The 19,839-nt window shown below is 42.4% G+C and overlaps 1 protein-coding gene and 1 long non-coding RNA gene across 5 annotated transcripts in view; one reads left to right on the top strand and one right to left on the bottom strand.

The window, feature by feature from the left end:
- LOC122171901 (desmoplakin) overlaps positions 1-16,907 on the bottom strand; it is a 37,113-nt gene extending 20,206 nt beyond the window's left edge. For 3 of the 4 annotated variants that reach the window (XM_042839762.1, XM_042839764.1, XM_042839765.1), the window contains exons 1-8: positions 16,702-16,907; positions 8,500-8,602; positions 6,731-6,879; positions 6,258-6,432; positions 3,535-3,663; positions 2,393-2,443; positions 1,397-1,558; positions 333-437 (exon numbers count right to left, since the gene is read on the bottom strand). In XM_042839762.1, coding sequence (XP_042695696.1) covers positions 333-437; positions 1,397-1,558; positions 2,393-2,443; positions 3,535-3,663; positions 6,258-6,432; positions 6,731-6,879; positions 8,500-8,602; positions 16,702-16,892 — 1,065 coding nt within the window. In that variant the 5' untranslated portion in view covers positions 16,893-16,907. The remainder of the gene's footprint in view (positions 1-332; positions 438-1,396; positions 1,559-2,392; positions 2,444-3,534; positions 3,664-6,257; positions 6,433-6,730; positions 6,880-8,499; positions 8,603-16,701) is intronic. The other variant, XM_042839763.1, reaches the window with a different exon arrangement.
- A 965-nt stretch (positions 16,908-17,872) lies between these two features.
- LOC122155244 overlaps positions 17,873-19,839 on the top strand; it is an 8,891-nt gene continuing 6,924 nt past the window's right edge. The window contains exon 1 of the long non-coding RNA XR_006167188.1: positions 17,873-18,568. This is a non-coding gene — a long non-coding RNA (uncharacterized LOC122155244). The remainder of the gene's footprint in view (positions 18,569-19,839) is intronic.

Genomic DNA, 19,839 nt, shown 5'->3' with positions numbered 1-19,839 from the left:
TGAAGTTAACTCACATGAAATATAGCAATTTCAACATATTTAGACAACTCCCTAAGCCCCCATATTAATTTTTACATGCATCCATCATCAAATTTGGTAGCAATGAGATCTCTCAAGCTCTTAAGAAGTCTTCAGTAGCTGTGTCTGCAGGTTTGCAGGAGGTAGTAACATTTACTAGAGCAGTTCTCACAATTGGATAAAAATTGATAGGGTTTTTGGCAAGCCAGCTGATCTCATGTCTAAATGCAGCATTTCATTTGTCGACTTTCACTACAAACTTTTCCCATACAGCAACTAAAGGAGCAAGTTAAATCACATGAAGCTTAACTCACCTCAATTTTGTCTGATGCAGGGTGCTGGTTGAGCACAAGCTGGTCACTTTCTTGCTTTAGCTTGTTGAGTTCTTTTTCTTTAAGCTCCAGTTCACTCATACGTTTCTAATAACCAAAACACAGTGTTAAATGAGCTTCCAAAGGCACAGAACTTAGAGTGATTTACTTAACTTTTTCCTGGTAGTTTGCATAATGATTGCATAAAAGCAATGATTGTATAAAATTATCCCTGCTAACAGTGCATGTGAATTCTACTAAATGCACTGAAGCTACATATGAAGTCAGAAGAATCAAAGAAGGTGGTCATTTTAGTTCTAGTCTCTAGGCTTGCCACTTCATAGAGCAAAGCACCCAAAATGCAGCTTTTCTTGTTGAAGAGGAATGATGAAAGCAAGAATTAGTGTATCTTGCAAGATTCATAACAACCAACTGAAAAAGAATAGAGAATCTCCTTAATGGTGTGACTTTCATTTCTCTTTCACTCTGATGACCAGCACCAACACTGGCTAAAGAAACACATGCTCAATTTCCATTTGTACCCACAGAAAACAATTAGGAGAACTGCAAGCCAGTCCTGATGGTGCTCTCAATGTGCTGAGACCATCAGGGGAAAAGAGAGTAGCTCCCTCATGTGTACCCCTAGTACCTGCTGAAGAGATCAGGACCACATCAGGGATCACTAGCCCCTGCATAAGCCCTAACAGGGAGAACTGGACAGCTTGATTCAAGTCCTCTAGTTTAGCATGCATGCACAGGCTACGTGTAATTACTAGCCCTCAATGAACTGTACTGATAAAGCTAGTATCCAAGGTCAAATGAATACATAGGTGACTGAGTGTGAGTATTATCTTCCAGTTGATGTTTAATCTTGATTCAAAAGGTTGTCACATAGTACTTAATCCAACAGTGTTTTGACAATAAAAAAACAAACCAACCAAACAAAAAAAAATCAATAGATTCTTAGTGAAGAAATGCCATGATCAGTTCCCCTGAGACAAGCTGCTCCTCCCTCAATATGCCAAAAGAAAATTCCAGGGCAAGCAGAAGGAATTGTGGTATCTTACAGAGAAGGCCTCCTGCTTCCTGGAGATATCTGTGTTCCTGTCACTCCAGTCATAGAGAAGCTCCTCTTCCTCACAGTCATTGATCCACATGATCTCTCTGCTGGTTGCTTGGATAAGGTTCTGGAATTGACGGAGCTGATCCATTCTCTCAAAGGAGTATTTCTGCAAGGAATTCCAAAATGAGAAGCAATAAACACAGAAGAGGCTGTGCTGGGTGGAGAAGGGGAAGCCAAGAGAACAGCATGCACATTCATGCGTTTTTTATCTGAACTAAGAATAACAGTAAAATCTGCACAGCTATAAAATCTGCTGGCAATGGACAAGGGATAACATGCACGGATTTGAAGAACAACAGGGATCTGAAGTCACCAGGTTCTTCAGTCATTTCAAACAAATGCAGCAGATGTGCAGGCAGGCAAGCAAAAAGACATGGGGAAAATAAAACGCCTGAAAATTTAACCTGGCTTTTACTTCCATTTGCTGCTGATAGTATACCCTTCATTTTGTACCAGTGCCTTTTGCACAGATAATAATTCATGAAAAGATTCTTTCTCTATCCTTGCATCATACTGCATATCTGCTATTTGAAATGCACACAGGAAACAGCTTCCAATCCCACGGGTTAAGTCTATAATTTGCACAAGATTCTCTGTGTTTTACATGATGACATGGGCAAGACACACAGTCCTCCTAACATAGACCAACTTTGCTGCTATATCAGTTCCTATTAAGGAAGTAGACTACTACTCTGCACCTGCTTAGTGATCAACACCTTCACCTGGTGCAAAGTAGGAACTTTCTGGTGAGGGTAAATCAATTATAAACCTGGCAATGAATTAATCTCAAGTTCGTGCTTCAAACTGAGCCTCATATAAGCTACAAAGCACTGCTGAATGGCACTATTTATATATGCATCTATATTGGCTCTCACACCAGTGTTAGAACAAAAAACATTTATCATAGAAGGCATCAGACATGAAAACATCCTGTGCTCACCAGCAGTCCTTCGTATTCTTCCTCCAGCTGATGAACGGCAGCCTTCTCACGCTGAAATAAAGAGCAAACATGTAGTGTGCCTTTTAGAAATTGCCTTTCTTTACAGAGCCAGCACCACAATGCTAAAACTTCAGGTGGTAATTCACAATGTCTGCAACGGACCCAAACAGGTCAGCAGCAGGTTTGCACCAGTGGAGGACCAGAAGTATAAAAACAAGACTTGAGCAAACAAATTTCCCACAGAGATGTTCATAAGCAAGGTTGAACATAAACCTTGTAATACCACAACAGCTTCCAAAATTGGATCTCTTTCTGAGTCAGACTCTAGATGGCTATGGGGAACAATCCAGTCCTTGAGCTTTGTAAAGACTATGAAGTAGTGTAAATTATGACCTGAGCAGCATGCTCTGATTTTATTCTTGCTTCTATGAATGGGAGTGTGCATAACCTTGGAACTAATAATTGATAGGGCTACCCTTCCTACTTTTTGAATAAGTAGAAGGAACAAGGGAAAAATAACCCTTCCACTCTAGCTTGTCTGAGAAAACAGAGCTCCAGAACTGAATCCTTTTTCCTTTAGATCCAACTCCCTCTCCTCTTGTACACGTGAGGAATTAACAGAAAAGAGTTGAGATAAAGTAAGCCTTTCTCCTACACCTAGCTGTTGGGCTAATAACTGAAGAAATTAACTACTGCACTTCTTTATTCCAATCACAAAACTTAGACAGATGAGAAACTGCAAAAGGATTAAACAAACACAAAAAAGTTCTAAACTTAGCCCACAGTTTGGGCTAAGCACCTACATAATCCTTTCACTTCCTTATGTTAACTTAAGAAAATGAAAACAATAACCCTTGGCCATTCTCTCACCAAAAATATCCCAATACATAATTGCCAGTGTGGGTACACAATGATGAAACATTAAATAACACTAAATTTTCATTATAAAATTATAAGGAAAGAAGTGGAGCACAAAATAATTGTGAAATAATAAATATTACAATGGAAAGTTGTTGCTATCACTACATCAATGCTTTCTCAAGAGAAGCTCTGCTGTTCATTGTTACTTGCTGCAGCGGAACATTGGCAAGCCAAGGTTACAAATCCAGACCAAGCAATGCATAAGGGAAGACAGTAATTACCAGATCTGTTTTGACTTTGTCCAGGTGCCAGCGATAGTCTCCAATGGCATTGTGAGTTCTTCTGTGGTCACTAATCTGTTGCTCAATGGATGCTGCATCAAACCCCCATTTCACCAGCTCCATTTCAGCCTAGGAAAAAGGGACAGCATTTGTACTTTCATTTCAAACAAGACACAATAACCTAAATCAGAGCAACAAGGTTGAAAGAAACATGATCATGCAGTAAGAAGTAAAACTGCGCTGTAATTTAGAATGGGGGTTAAAAATGTCTTTAAATTGCCTTTACTTCAACTGTGTGAGAGGCTCTCAAAATAGAAGAAACAAAGTAGGGAATATACTTAAGTTTGAAATTAGATAAGATGAAGCACACTCATTAGTATAAAGTTTTCTACAACACTGTTCATAATACATGTGAAAATGTACAATCGTGTTGTGCAGTCCAGTACACTACATACCATTTTAATTACATACAAGTAACACCACTGACTTCAGTTAAATTCAGTCAAGCCAGACAAAAAAAAACAAGTAATTAATTTAAAAACAAAAAACAAACAAGAAAAACAAAAAAAAAAAGAAGCCAAGCTATGTATTAAATAAATTGAAAAGATTATAAAACATGTTGTTTGTCTTGTACTTTGGCAACTTTTATTATAGGATGATGAAGAAAAATCTCTAGAAACAGCATTTGAAAGAACAGTAATACACCTGGATAATTCCTAGCTTGAAAACTGTCTGACTCCAGTTCTTGGTTTCATTATTTGCAAATACTAAAATCCACCAAATTGACAGCTCAAATCCTCAAATTCCAAAGCATCTTTTGCTCTGTGAAGACAATCACAATCCATCCTTTCATGAATGCCTCTGTGAGCATATGCACTGTAGAGAATTATGTATCTTAATCTTGGGTTGGGACTCAATTTGGTAATTACCAGCCTGGGGCCAAATCTCTATGAGTCAACAGATGTCAATTAAGCCTGAACCACACTCAGGCGTAGGGGTTCAAAGGCAAGGGCTGAAAATGTTCTGAGAAATGAAACCATTTTACATTCAGCTATCTAAAAGTTAGAGGACTTTGACCCTTCTCAATTATGTTTATACAGTCGAGAGAGTCCGTAGCAACAGACTTGAAAGACTGCCAACATGCAAACAAAGGCTCTCTGGATATCAGTCCACCTTCCTTAATTTTGCAATGGAAATCTGACCAGCCCTCTTACCACCTGGCTCTCCTGTCAGCACACCATCCGGACACAAGATACAAAAAACACAGGCAGAAAACCACCATAGCTGCTCAGACTTTTTTTCTGCTATCTCATCATGTTATCTTGGTCACAACATGAGCCGATAGTAAGAGAGAGGGAAGGAGAGGTACGCTGCAAAGTTGAAAATAAACCTTCCCTAAAAAAACAAAAAAGCTCAAAAGCCAAATAGGAAGCCTCAGCTTTGCTTTAGAGACTGAAAAGGAGAGTGAGTCTTTTTCTTTCACTGCAGCTATTGTGTGGGAACTCAGCTGTAAAGTGCTTGCTCAGTGAGGGGTGCCTGAGCAGGGAGTCACTGGCATCTCTGCGAGGTGCAGCATGTTCAGAATCTTTCATCACTGGAAGGAGGCCCAGTGTCTGTCCAACATCATTCCTCAAGCCATGGCAGGTCTGATAATCAGCCTGCTCTCCCACAGTACGTGAAGAGCAATCATTATCTGCTGCTGCTCTACTGGCACAATGCCTGTAAATGTTAGCACTCAAAGGAGTGCATCTCCACTTCCCTTTCTTCCTCTAAGACAGGTCGTGATACGGGAGGGCACTGGAAGACCAGACTATGACTGGCACTCACATAAGTATGGGAACTGTACACAGCTCTCCCCTGCTCATTTGGTTTGCATAGCAGCCACCTGGTAAACACCATACGTAGATAACAATGACAGGATCACTAAGCAACAACCTAATAAAAGAGAGATAAAAATACTGCAACTTCAAATTACAGGGAGTCTGCAAATTCTGTCTCGGGCCTCCCTGTTCCTTTTTCTCCTAACTATCTCTCAGTAAGTGCTGTCCAACTACAAACACAAAACTTCCACACCAGCAGCACAAGAACACTTCAGGCTCTTAATGCATGCTTCTACTCCAGGCCATACCATCAACAGCTGTGGATAGGCAAATTTATTCTGTGCATGCAACAGGTACACATGAAAATGCTGAAGCTGCTTTTAAGGCAGCAACTTCTGGAAGTTTAGTCCTGTGGAAGTTAACTCTACCTTCTAGCTCCCACTTTGATAAGAATGTAGTAGAGGAAGAAAAATTGCAAAATACTGGGTAGTAGTTAAATCTATGAAGTTGGCCTCATCTGTAAAGAGTTAAAAAGCATTAAGGAAATATGTGGAAGGAAGGAAGGAAGGAAATAATGAACACCATAATCTCTAGCACAAACATGCCAATGTCTTTTGTTATGTTAACAGTTGTGTCTCATTTTTTGTTTTCAAATCTGACTTCCACTTTTTCCCCTGCAAAAGAAGATCTCCAAATCCATTTTTGTATTTTAGCGGAAACTCGCCACTCATAAAATGCTGCAAAGAACAGGAAAAAAAAAAAAAGAGGAACTTGGAACAACTTACTATCATCTAAACATAGTTTTAATGCCCTACTAGCATTCATAACATCACTGCATGACAAGGTGATATTCATAAGCAAAATTAGGTTTTATCACTGTCTCTAGGTTTTGTACAGATTTACCTTCTGTTGCCTCATCCAATTTAAGCATTCACTTGTGACACGTTTTGTATACTCATCCCAGCCTGAACCACTCTGAGAGGAGTAGCAACCACCACCTTTGGAGCTGGCCCTCCTGGCACGGGGAACACTGATGGCTTTGTACAGAGCACGCATTTGCTCTTGAAGTTGAAGCAGCCTGAAAGGGAAGGAACCAGTTACTTTCTATCAGGCAAACACCCAGAAAACATAAAAACAATACAGTTCCCATCTTTTACTGAACCATTAGATATTCAAAAATAAATGCTGATAGCACAGGTTGTAAAAAAAAAATATATCATGTCTAAAATTAAATTGTGACAACCAAGACATTAAAAAAAAAATCACTACCATTTCTTTCTATGTTATTATTTTCTGCCTGCCACATCAGAGAATGTTTCAAATACCACAGGATTATATCAATCACGTTCTCTGCCCCAGCCTTTCCCTGGTAATACCTTTTCTGATACATTTCACAGGGCTGATTCATCTGCCTTAGCTCTCTGATCAGCCCATCCAGGATGTCCATTTGGTCATTTGCCTGTGCAAAACATTCTTCCAGATCTCTGTTTCCTCTAATCTGAACACCATCACCATATTTCAATTCCTAAAATTTAAAAAAAAAAAAAAAAAAAAAAGATGGAGATTAAATATTTACTGCATAAACTTCACATTGTTTTAAGAGTGATGCTATGAGGACCAATAATTTTTAAGAAGAATAAAAGGTTTCAACTGCTAGGTCTCTGATTGACAGATTTAATTAGCTGAAGTCCAATTACTAAAAGATTCATAGTCATTTGAAAGTCCTAATCACAAATAAAACATACAGAAAAAATTTTAAATAAAGTACCAGATAAACATTTCCATAAACAACAGCACATTATGACTGAGTTTTATTTCAGAGGAGCCAAGGCAGCACTCAGTGCACTGAGTTTTTAAGACCTCATGAAGTAGGAATGGCTTTTGTGTTTAGAAGACAAGAATCAAACATTCTGTCCAAGCTGGAGTTGGTGATCTCTTCTCCCAATTCTTCAGATTTTTTCCTAAGATTCTAAGAGCTACAGCCATTGCTTCTTTTCTCACAAAATACACCCTGCATCTCGTTTGCCTGGGATCAGCTGCATAGCCAGGTGTCTCCAGTGCACTGGACCAGCATGGTCACGGTGCTTCAGAGAAGGAAGACAAGGCCTTTTGATGTCATCCTGCACTGACAAAGCCATGCTGAACTAAACATAATCCAGCTGTGACTTGATTCTGCAAAGAAAATGTTGATGGGCCTCGTTACTTAGTCCCACGGGAAAAAAACAGCAAACAAAAAAACAGCAATGTTGTGTCACCAAGCTGGAACTAAACATCGCTTCCTTTTAACTTCACTGCAATAATATTAATCCTTAACAAGAGGCATTGTTTACTATGGCATTGATTTTTATGCAAATACGCTCTCACATGCTGTACCACTGAAAAGGAAATAAACTGCTAACAACAGAGTTCATTCCCAGAAGAATTCTCTGTTCACTGAGGGTCAAAAAGTGCACATTAAATTTCCTCTACTGCAAGTACTGCATACAGATTCTAGAACTCAATGGCCTCAACAGCAAGATGTGCTCACCATCCTGCACTTCCTTTGACTTAGTGACAAGTAAACCATCCCCAGATACAGTGGGTTTGTGTGACACACAGCAAAGCACACAGCAAAGATCATCTGTACATAGCTCAGATGAAACAGCTGACCAGATTTTAAGCTTATTTCAAATGCTTCTTTAGAAATCAGCTGGAAAAACAAACGTGGTGAAGGTTTTTATGACGGTTATGACACCTGGCAGGATACACTAAGGGAGGGTAAGGCCATAACATTATTAGCATCTTCACCAGTAGTGGCCTTGATCACTGATTAGATGAAAAATTAGACGCATTAGAATTTGTTCAAAAGGTGTTTTATTGTTCTTTTTTGGTTTTGCATTCTGCCTTTTAAAATCAAAAAGGTCTCCTTATTTTAACCAGCTGCAAGTCAATCAGTTTTACTGATCAATGACTGTAGACAGAAGCAAGAGATCCAGTAAGGATGTATGTCACTCCACTCTAAGGGTAAGTGGCAGCTGCCTCACGTAAATAGCTAAAAGGGTAGAAAAGAGATGAAGAACCACAGCCACTGTATTCAGTTAACAATGCAGCATTCATTCCCTACAAATATTCATAATCACTTTTTCTAAGAAGAAAAAGCACTCACAGGTTGTACTATGAGCTCAGCTCTCATCAGGCAATCCGAACAGTTTTGCAGAAGCTCCTGAATGGTGTTCTGACGTCTGGTAACTGTACAGGTTCCATTCTGACTGTTGGGAAAGAGAAGAATAAGATGAAGTAAGTACAAAGTAAGCACAATTTACAAAGAGAAATGTTTAGTAGGAATTCCCAAGAGCCACAAGAAGTTACGTGAAATAAGAAATCTAGTTAAGCTTTGGAGGCAGAAACATGCTTGGTCTGCTCTCTCCACCATATCTTCACTGTGAAGTTTAATGCTGATTCCACAGTGGTAGAGCAACTTTGACATCGTGCATCAACAGACATGGAATAACTTCACCGCAGGATCGTGCAGAAGATGGAGCCTCCCATGAAGTTAAGAGAAAGGTTTTCCTCCAGTACAGGTATTTGCAGCTTTGACAGACGAAATTTTGACAGTAGCACAGTATAAATAAATTATTCATGATCTTTCTTAGAGTCAACACATTAGAATGTAGTTACATTATTGCATACTATCATGCCAGCCACTGAACTTAAAAGAGTATAAAAAGATCACAGGATTCTGTGCTCTGCAAGTGCATGAACACACACGTCTATACAGGTATACAAAGGGCCTTTTTATAAGAGGAAATTATTAAAAAAAATCAGTGCAGTGTTTCAAAAAAGGCATTACAAGATGCTTAAGCTATTACAAAAACAGATATAGGGGCTGGAGTCAAAGGACCTGTTTTTTCACAGCTATGTAAAAGGGAATCTTGGGGGTGCCATGTAAAACTACTAGTTAAGAAACACTAGAGGAGAAAACAGCAAAGGTAGATAGTGGGATCGTTACTACTGTCTTGTACATAATCCACTGCAACTGCACCACCAGAAGGCTGCTTTTCCAGGATTTGGTCACCTTGGGATCCTGCCACCAAAGCGAGCCACTGCTAGTTGAAGGTGGGTGAGGTGCTTCAAGCTAGGAATCATTCCTTGCTGATAGAATCAGAGCTCCCAAGCAAGCTCAGGCAGCTCCCAAACCCAGGCGCTTGCCAGTAGAGCTGAAGTAAACCTTACTAAGAGAGGATAAGAAACAAAGAGACTTCCACGCCTTGCCTAGTTCTCTGACTGCGGTGTTCATAGCAGGTAACATCCTCCATTTTAATCCACTGGAGGCCCAAATCTTCCATACAACACTAATATCAAAAAGACTGTTTCTGTGCAAGCCCGTCCAACGCTACATAACCAGGATGTCATTTGGATACTCTGGAAAACTTTCCATTGACTCCGATCATACTTAGCCAAAGGAACTGTGACACATGGTAGAGCTGTCCTTGGGAAAAATCACTGCTGTGAAGGGAAACATTCAACAGTACCCTTTAAGAGGGCTTCTGAAGTGTGTGTAGCTCTTCCTCTAGCAGCCTGTCATTCTCCTTCCTATGAGCATTTCTTGAATAAGTGGTAACAAAAACTTTAAAGCTGTTCTTGTCAGTGTCTGGGAATAAACCTTTGAAAACAGAGGCAGGACTGGAGAATCACTGGATGACCTAAAACAAGCTGTACACACACAACTCTTGCTTACACCGTGACCTTTGGCTGCATAAACACCGTACACCCTACTGTGCTATGCATGCCTGTATATCTTGGAAACAGCTTAAAGAAAGCAGCTGCACAACTGATTTTATGCCAGGTTTCCCCATTGGTTTCCTTTTCTAAATAATTCCTTCACCTTAGGCCTCGCTGTTGTGTTTGGATCGAGACATATCTGACTGCATCTAAAATTTACATTAATTATACCTACAATTACGCTCATTAAAGAAACACTAAAGAAGAGAGACGATTCTTCCACATGATTTTCTCTTTTTGGAACATAAGAAGGGTATTTTATTCTTCAATTGCTTTTGTAATCATCTCCTGATAGCTACAAACGCCCGATGTCCATTAAAGCCAAAGGAACCAGACCTCTACTCTAATAAATTAGCATTCCTCCACCGAGTTCTGTGTAACTTGACTGACCTCAAAGCGATTAGCTCACCTTACACTGAGAGAAGTCTGAATAATGTCCAAACAGTGACTGTCACAGTTAACACTATGAGAAATTGTGAAGAAAAGGTGCTTTTAAAACCAAACTACAAGAACAAGTTGGTAGACAGTAAAATACAGAATTGTAAGTATTGTGTGTTCATTCCACTGCTTTAGAATACCACATCCAGCATTACTGCCCAAAAATTCAAAAAGTTGGAAAGCTTAAGATGGCTTAATACAGATGGGCAGAATGGATTGAAGGCAGGAATAAATGCCTTGTAGCGTGAGCTTCAGTGTGAACTACTAAAATCTTTAAATGTAGACCTGTAACTTCTTTGTTTATTGCTATGGGGGCATTCACAAGAAGAAAGCAGCAAACATTTGAGGCTCTCTAGTCTGTCTAAATAAAGACATAATCAAAAATAACAGCAGAAGTTGTAGCCACACAAAATGAAACCAGGAAAGAGCACGGCAGCTCAGCATTCTGGGGCACGGCCAGAACCAGCAGAAGCCCACAGAAGAGATTATGGTCTAGAGGAAGAGTTCCACCAAGACAACATGATGTGAGGCCTTTACATCTCAAAGAGGATTTAGCTGCACAAGTATACTCTAGAAAAGCTTACCTCAACATATATTGGTTGATTTATCAGATGCAATGAGGACAATCCAACACGGACACAAATAAAATACTTGTCACCCATGCAAGGAGAAGGTATTTATTTCATAAGCAGTTTCAAAACCCTCAACTCTGATTTGGATGGTTGGACTGGATGATCTTGTAGGTCTTTTCCAACCTTGACGTTTCTGTGATTCTGTGATTCTGATACACCTCCTCCTGAAGCCAACAGGCCTTTAATGGGAATGAATAGATCAAAGCAAAAACCCCTACATAGAGTAAGGAGCAATCCAACCTTGAGGTAGAAGTAAAAATCCAAACAAAGAAATACCATATTCTACACAATAGTGTACAGGAAGGAGAAAAACACTGGACCATAGACATCTTTGCAAATCCTAACTCGGTGGCATTACAATGTGGAGGCACAAAAGAACCTGGACTTCTGAAGTACACTCATGTAAGCTAAGTCCTCTTTAAAATGATGTTTGTGGCCCTCAGAAGGACATAGGACCCTGACAGTTCTCACGTAACACACATAGTGGTTTACCTACGAATGGTATTTTAGAATCATAGAATAGCTTGCATTGGAAAGGACCTCAAAGATACATTTCCAACTCCCCTGCTGTAGGCAGGGTTGCTGACCACCAGCTCAGACTGATGCCCCATCCAACCCGGCCTTGAACACCTCTGTGGATGGGGCACCCACAGCTTCTCTGGGCAGCTGTGCCGCTGTCTCACCACACTCTGAGTGAAGAATTTCTTCCTAATCTAAACCTCCCCTCTTTCAGTTTAAATTCATTCCCTCTTGTCCTCTCTCTTCTCATTTACACGAACAATATTAAAGTAATTGTTGATAGCAGTCACGATGACATTTTGATTTGGTTTTAAGCCGACATCATCTAAAGCTTCAACATGTGAATGGGATCCTGCAGCATCAACATTGCGGACACACCAGGCAATAAGAATAGGCCAGAATTTCACTTGGTCTAGAGCACAGCTGTAAATACAGAAGAAATTTTCAAACCTTCCAACTATCTGCACAGAAAGGGAAGGAAGTGGAGCTTGGACCTTTCAGCCAGATTTACAATACAGGAGCACAGGGGCACCTACTGAAAAATACACACATTTGCAAGATCCTGGTTAATGGTATGATGCTTTGTGTCTGCAAACCCTGTGGAACAGAGCTGAGCAAAACAGCCCGGGCTGCTCCAGACCTTAACTACCTCCTTCTACCTGCACCTTGACATGCCAGACTGTAATATATATTTTGAAGGCAACTTATGAATTTTAAAACGGCACTATGAAACCAAATTCTTTATTAAAATGACTTGATTTTAATAATCATTAATTACTAAAGGTAGAAAAGAAAACATTTGGGGATAATGTCTTTGTTTTAAATCTCTGAGAATACTTCAAAACGCAGAAGAATCACTTCTGATTGGGAAAAGATCTCTTTACTGTGAGGCTGACAGACACTGGAACAGGCTGACAAGAGAAGCTGTGAAATCTCCTTCTCTGCAGATATTCGAGACCCATCTGGACACTTTTCTGTGCAGCATGCTGTTTAGAAGACCTCCAGAGGTCCCTTCCAACTCCTACAATTGTGTGAAGGCCGCAGAAGTGAAGATGTGGCTCTAGGGATGGGAGAGCACCTTCATGCTGCCATCGCTCTGTATAATAGGCCTGTTACCTCACGGTAGGGCAGAACACACGTAGGGCAGAACACACGTAGGGCAGAACACACGTAGGGCAGAACACACGTAGGGCAGAACACACGTAGGGCAGAACACACGTAGGGCAGAACACACGTAGGGCAGAACACACGGTTCCCTTGCTGTGCTGCATTCCTGCTCTCCCAAAGAAACACGGAGAGCACAAGACCCTGTTGCAGCCTGTTCCTGCTGCAACACCTCTCCACTTCAGTGCCCACTGAGCTGAGCTGTGCTCAGTCATTGCCTTGCTGGTGAACCCTGTATTTCTGAAATAGGTTTGCACTTTACTGGTAAATGCTATCCCCATGAGTGCTGCCACTGTCCAGAAAGAAGAAATAACAGATGCTGCTGTTGTCAGAGGGTGGTGAGTCCAGACAAGCACTCTGGAGGGGGCACACAGAAGCACGTCCAGCTGGCAGCACCGCAGGACTGCTTCACAGTTCCCCAATGCTTTAGAAGCACAGAAGGGTTACTTTCACCCAAAGACCTGATTGAAGAGGGTGCACAACAGGTCAGAATAATCCCTGTTTAATGTTTTGTTTGCTCTACAAAATATTTACCCTTTTAAAAACTCAACGCTTTTTTTTTTTCCTAATTATTATTCAAAAAGTAAAAGAAGCTTTAAGAAAGGTCTTCTTGCAGCTCCGAAGTTATCAAGCAATTCCCATAATTCATCAAGGAGGCTAAAATAGGCAAAACAATAGCACCTCCTATTTTTTTTTTTTCCTCCATTCACACAAACTTGTTTGAACAAGCAATAGCTTCATCAAGGGATTACTGGTATGGTCAGGGTAGACAAGTTAAAAGAAAAACCTGAACTGGAGCAGCAATCTCCAGCACACAGGCTGCACCCGTCATCAGCAAGCTGTTTGTGTGCACCTGGAAATCAAGTGTTAGGGAATGGATTTGATTTGTAGGAAAAGTCTGACCAATACACTGGAGAGAAACCGATAAAAGGTGGTTAATAGCAATATCCATGCAAATACAACCAAAAATTAAACTACAGTTTGCCTGAATACAGTTTAATTGAACTCTGACAGCCAAACACAACTGTCAGCAAACAATCTGTGCATTGCAGGGGAGTTGGACCAGATGGCTTTTGAAGCTCCCTTCCAACTCAAATGATTCTGTGATTCCATGACCAGGAATTTTCTTGCGTGCTCTCCTTCTGTGCATTCTTTGCTCTTACTGGCTCCATTTTGGCACGCTGCAGCCTCATCCAACACTTTCATATTTGAAAGCACAGAACACACTTGTAGACTGCAACGTGATAAATCTCAAAAGAAATCTGTATCTCACATTACTGGGCTCTTAATCCTTTTAGGTGTGTGCAAAAAAGTCAGTGCTGACACATTAAAACTGCCAGGTGCTTGCAGTGGAAGCTGCAGGGTTTCACAAGGGGTCCGGCCACACCTGTTTGTAGAAATTCTCACACTCCTGAGCGGGACTTTTGCCACCAGGATGAGTCACTGAGAGCAAAGGCACCATTTGCAGAGGCAGTAGCTGGTGGCTACACACGTCTGCACTGCTCACTCTGGGAAAGAGGTGCACCTGGAGCCCACGGCACGGCACGGCACGGCACTGCAGCCCCTCCAATAACAGCCACCTGAAACATGGCTGCACTTGAAAGCAGTTTTCATGCTTTCAAAGACGAATAGCTTGCAATGGAACCGATCTCTCACCGGTACCTATAAAAAAGGTGAGTTAGGAGAGGCACAGTGTGGTTTCTTTACCTCGTGGCAGCATTACCAGCTACTGATAAGAGCTGTTCTCCTGCTGGCTCTGCTAGCACACCAGGCATTTGGCAGCTCAGGCACATTCCTTACTCTCTGTTTTCTGATAGTTCTGTTTGTCACTGGGGCAGCTCTCATGGCCAGCACAGCACAGCACAGCGATTCACCTTGGGTGGAATCCTGCAGACCACCACAAGGCCAACGGGATGGGCAAAACTGCAATTCTGAATCTGTTTATTTTAAATTTACCCAGTCTGCCAGCCCGCTGCAAGTAATTTCAAGGCTTCAGTGTGAATTTCTGACTCCTTTTCTACATGTAAGGCACTGGCATTACATCAACCTTCAAACATATCTTGTGTGTAAACCAATTAATTCTTGCAGCAATGCATTACTTGGTAACCACAAATCTTATGCTCTTTTTATTATTTTTTCGCCTGATCTCAGCCATGACACATAAAACTGCAAAACTTGCTACTGTCTTCTTCTCTGCTAGCATCTCCCCATTGCAAAGGCATTGATAAATACTTGGTTGATGAATTTGCAGTTCAGAGGTGTGTGACTCAACGTCAAGCTGAGTATCTGTACCCAGGGCCAAGCTCATCCTGAGTTCCCAAGCCAGAAGAAACTGGGAACGTTGTAAAAGCACCTTGCTGAGCCCTGAGGGTAAGGAGCGGCTTATATTGCTCTGTGACTAACGTAACACTCAGCACAGACTTGTTTGGCAGAATACGCCCCAGATCTTACAAGACCAGACCCTATGTTGAATCCTACTGCATTGAAAATTCAGCAACAGGAATTTTCCTCACTGAAAAAAAAGAAGCCTCTGTCTTTAGGTTTGGTAACTGATACTGAAATTTAGCATTAACAATATCAGGCTTAACAACAACCAAAACCAATTCCAGAGACCACGGTCCTGGTTCTGCAAGCACAACACACATAGGATTCAGAGCATTTTCTGCACGTGTGCAAAATTAAGCCTGTTTTTTTTCCATCATTTTTTGGGACACATCATTCAGGTCAGCACCAATCCAAAACAAATCTATGCCATGCGTAAGATGCAAGCACATAGAACATACTGCAATTACTTATATAAATGTTACGGTCAGACCTCTTCATGTACATTATACATAAAATACGTATATGTACTTCAATCTCATTAACAAGGGTCTTTAGTTCCACAAAAAGATGTTGGAATAAGGTGAAAAGGAAGTTTCATTGTAACTTCCTTGCCAAAAAAGAGGTAAGAACATTATCTTACAGAGAGTCGAAACTATGTTGATGGAAGACTGTTAACCTCTTCATCAAGCCTGTTCTAAGGGACCACTGAAAAGTAAAGAAAGAAGCATCTAGCAAACTACGTACTTGTTTGCATTACCTAACAAAAGCCAAAGAATGCTAAGTAAAAGGCAAGTATTTATTCTCTAGTGAAAGCCAGACTAACAGGGAAGTCACACCACTGTAACAGTGCTGGAACGAAGTCAGGAAGAAGAACAGTGAGGAAGCAACATGCTCTGTCATTAAATTTTCATGTCTGCCTCTTAAAAGCAGTACAACTCCTCGTAGTGGAGCATTGCTGGCAAAACGGACCCTCAAAAATGCAACACAGTGACAATACTTCGGAGTCCTAACACGCACTCTCCCTTGGTAAAGCACTGCATTGCTCTAATTATATTGCAATAATAGGTATTCTCGTATTACTGCAGCAGTAAGTGGACATGTCCCAGCAGCAGCTAATCAGAGGGTACAAACGAAACCAAAGGTGAAATGAAGAACTAAGAATTGTGCAAAGCAACAAACAAATATGGGAAGAACACAAGTTTGGTCCTTCATTCATTGGTCCTGGGCAGCAGATGCTAAGCACAGCTCTCACCACTGGGTAGGGTCCCTAATTCCCAAAAGCCCGATTCTCAGCTGGCACACGTAGCTTCGTGTAGCCTTCAAGTTGCCAGCTGCTGTTTGCTTACTGTATACACTGGACTCTCATCCTGCTGCAATCCGATCAGGATGTCCTAGCAATAAAGCCAGGGCTGGACTTGAACACGAACAGCACTCCAGAAGCAATGCTCAGTGGCATCAATAATGAGACCAAGAGGTCAACAGAACCACCGGCGAGCCTAACCACCTACCCGTACCCGTCGGAGGCGTAGTCCCCCCCGTAGGTCTTCTGGTAATAGTAGGTCTTGTGAGTGTGGGTGCCGCCGCCGCCGCCGCCCACCACATGGGAGCTCATCTCGTAGCGCAGGTCAGTGCCCGAATCGGCCCGCGCCATGCGGCCCAGCGTGTTGATCCGCGGGTGCGAGCCGCCGTTCATGCTCATGGCGGCGGGACGGAGAGAGGGCGAAGCGGGCAGCGGAGGGACAGCCGACCCACAGCCGGAGGGGAGAGCGGCATTCACCGCCCGGAGAGCCCGAGCTCAGGGGGCGGCAGGGCGGGCGGGGGCCGGGATGTGAGGGAGGGCGGCTGGGCGAAGCAGCGGGTCTTGGGCGGCGGAGGCTGCAGGCGGTGGTGGCGGCGGCTGCAGCAAGAGCAAAGGTCCGGTCCGGTCCGGTCCGGTCCTGTCCCGTCCCGTCCCCTCCCCGCCGGCACAGGAAAGGCGAAGCCACACCTTTCGACGGCGGTTTTAAGCGGCGGTGCGGGGCGTGGAGCCGCCTCGCCTTCAGCCCGGCCCGGCGCTTTCCCAGCCCGCCCTCCGCACCGGCGTGGCCCCGGCCGGGCTCGCTGACTGCTTTGATTCCTTCACGAGTTCTCGGTGCGGACGTTGTGGCCTCATTAAAAACTTCCGATCGAATTTAGGCGAAATCTACCGCTTTCCTCATGGTACTGCGTGGCCTCCAGAGCGCTGTGGTGACGATAGCTGTAGGTGCACCAACGATTCCGAATACCGTGGTACAACTCCGGAAGGCAACTTGAACTCAACAAAGACAGCACCTGTTAAGTCAGCGTGGTTATACCATGGACAAGCGTGCTCTGCACACAGCAGCCATCTCCCCGCTGATGTGCCCGTTGGAAAGCAGTGTAAATGGTTCCACCAGTGTCCATAGACACACTGGAATCACAGAATCACAGAGTTGTAGGTGTTGGAAGGGACCTCTGGAAATCATCGAGTCCAACCTCCTGCTAAAGCAGGTTGCACAGGAAAGTATCCTGGCAGGTTTTGAATCTCTCCATTGAAGGAGACTCCGCAGCCTCTCTGGGCAGCCTGCTCCAGTGCTCTGTCACCCCCAAAGTAAAGAAGTTTTTCTTCACATTCAGATGGAACTTCCGCTATTCCAGTTTCTGCCCACTGTTCCTTGCTTTATTGCTGCACACCACTGAAAAGAGCCTGGTCTCATCCATTTGGCTCCTGCGCTTCAGATGTTTATAAACAGTGTTGAGATCCCCACTCGGTCTTCACTCCTCCAGGCAGAACAGCCCCAGGTCTCTCAGCCTTTCCTCACAGTGGAGATGCTTCAGACCCCTCATCATCTTGGTGGCCCTAAATGGACTCTCTTTAGAAGTTCCCCACCTTTCTTGGACAGAGGAGCCCTAAACTGGACAGGGTACTCCAGATGTGATCTCACCAGAGGTCCGTCAGGCAGAAGCACTGCCAATATTCCAAGCCCAGTCCATTTCTAAAAAGGCTCTGAAACCATCACATCCGTGGATGGCTTTCTTGATGCCTGAAAGTTTAGTTTTAAAAAGTGAAAAATGTCAGATGCCAGAGACAAAATTGTTCTAACACATTTGGGTGTGTGCGGAGTGTCAGCAAAGGCAATTTGCTGTAGGATGCCCAGCAGCTCCTTCATTCTCAGCCACTGACTGCTGCTTTGTCTCAAGGACCAACTTGGAACCGTTTCTTACCTGTGTTTAACTGCACTTCATCAGCTGTTCTGGCCACTTGACCTTGATGTTAGAAAGCTGAGGAAAGATGGTCAAATTTTAAGAAGTATCTGTCACTCATGGATAAATCTGCCAAGGCATTCATCTCAAAGTGCCGTACAGCCAGCCAGCTATGTAAGTCATCCACATCTGTAAATTCTTGGGCCCTTTTCTATCTTTCCTGCGCCAATTATTTTCTTGGTATTTTAGATCTGAGTGATAAACCACATCCCAACTCAAACACTTGATGTGTTTGACACATTTGAACATTTCATGTGTTTGACACATCTGATTCAAAAAACAACTGAAAGAGAGCAATCCTCTGCCGTGCCGCTGTAAATGACAGAAGAACCTAACCTGCTGCTGCAGGTGGTGGTGGATGCAGCACGGTGGAAGCTAAGAGCTGTTCTGAGCAAATATGATGTTGCCTGGGGAGTGCTACAAAGTAGCAAAATGCAAGTTGGCCATTAGTTGTGAAGTCACACAGTGACTTCCATATTGGAATATGTATTCTGTACTAATGAACCATTACGTAGCAGTGCATATATCGATTGATTGATACAGGTTTGTGTATTCATGTGGATTTGGGGTGCTTTTTTGAACAAATCTGCACGAGTTGATGATTTGACGTTAGACTCCAAGTCATCAGGGAGCAGAATACAAAAACAGTAAGGCTGAGTAAGAACGACAGATACAATCCAGGTTTTCACTGCGCACATATAGAGATCACTGCATTCGTGACACCTGCATATTTAAAAGTCAGATTTTTCAAGAGCTGATGCATTTATAAATACACAAATGGTAAGCATTTTTTTTCAGCAGGTCCCTTTGAAAGTTGTCTGTTTATATATATGTGTATTTAGAAATCTGAAAGTATTACAGTGATTTGGCATTCTTGCTGAGTTTTAGCACCACCTCCAATCAGCCCCACCTTTTTCAGCTTGGTCTAGTGTGCCAGCTCAGTGAGACACTCCATTATTTGTGATGGAGACAGCATGTATATGATACACCCAGAGGCCCAAATGAGTCATTGTTACCTGGACATGTTGAAAAATGTGCTTAAGTAGCAAATGGATTCTGTTGGTCCTTCTTGCACAATTAGCCCCTCTGGAATTCAGAGGAGAGAATAATACTGAACTGACACTGAGAACAGCTCAGTGCTCCCATGCGAGCTACTTTCATGCATAGGCAGTAGAAATAAGTAAATACAGATATTTTTATTTTGCTGGAACAAAGTCAATTTTTGTAGGTGCTACCTGGAGGTGGAATTGGTGGAATTGGTTATCTTGAAACAATAACAAGTGACCTGGGCATAACTTAAAACTCTACTTACTGTGGGAAAACATTGGAGTCATAATTTGAAGATACTGCTTTGACCTTGTTTCACTGCTCCTAGAATGTGGAGT

This window comes from Centrocercus urophasianus, unplaced genomic scaffold, assembly GCF_019232065.1.
Source record: "Centrocercus urophasianus isolate 14NV4802_14NV808 unplaced genomic scaffold, USGS_Curo_1.0 seq_11, whole genome shotgun sequence".
NCBI lineage: Eukaryota > Metazoa > Chordata > Aves > Galliformes > Phasianidae > Centrocercus > Centrocercus urophasianus.
This window is presented reverse-complemented; position numbering and strand designations above follow the sequence as displayed.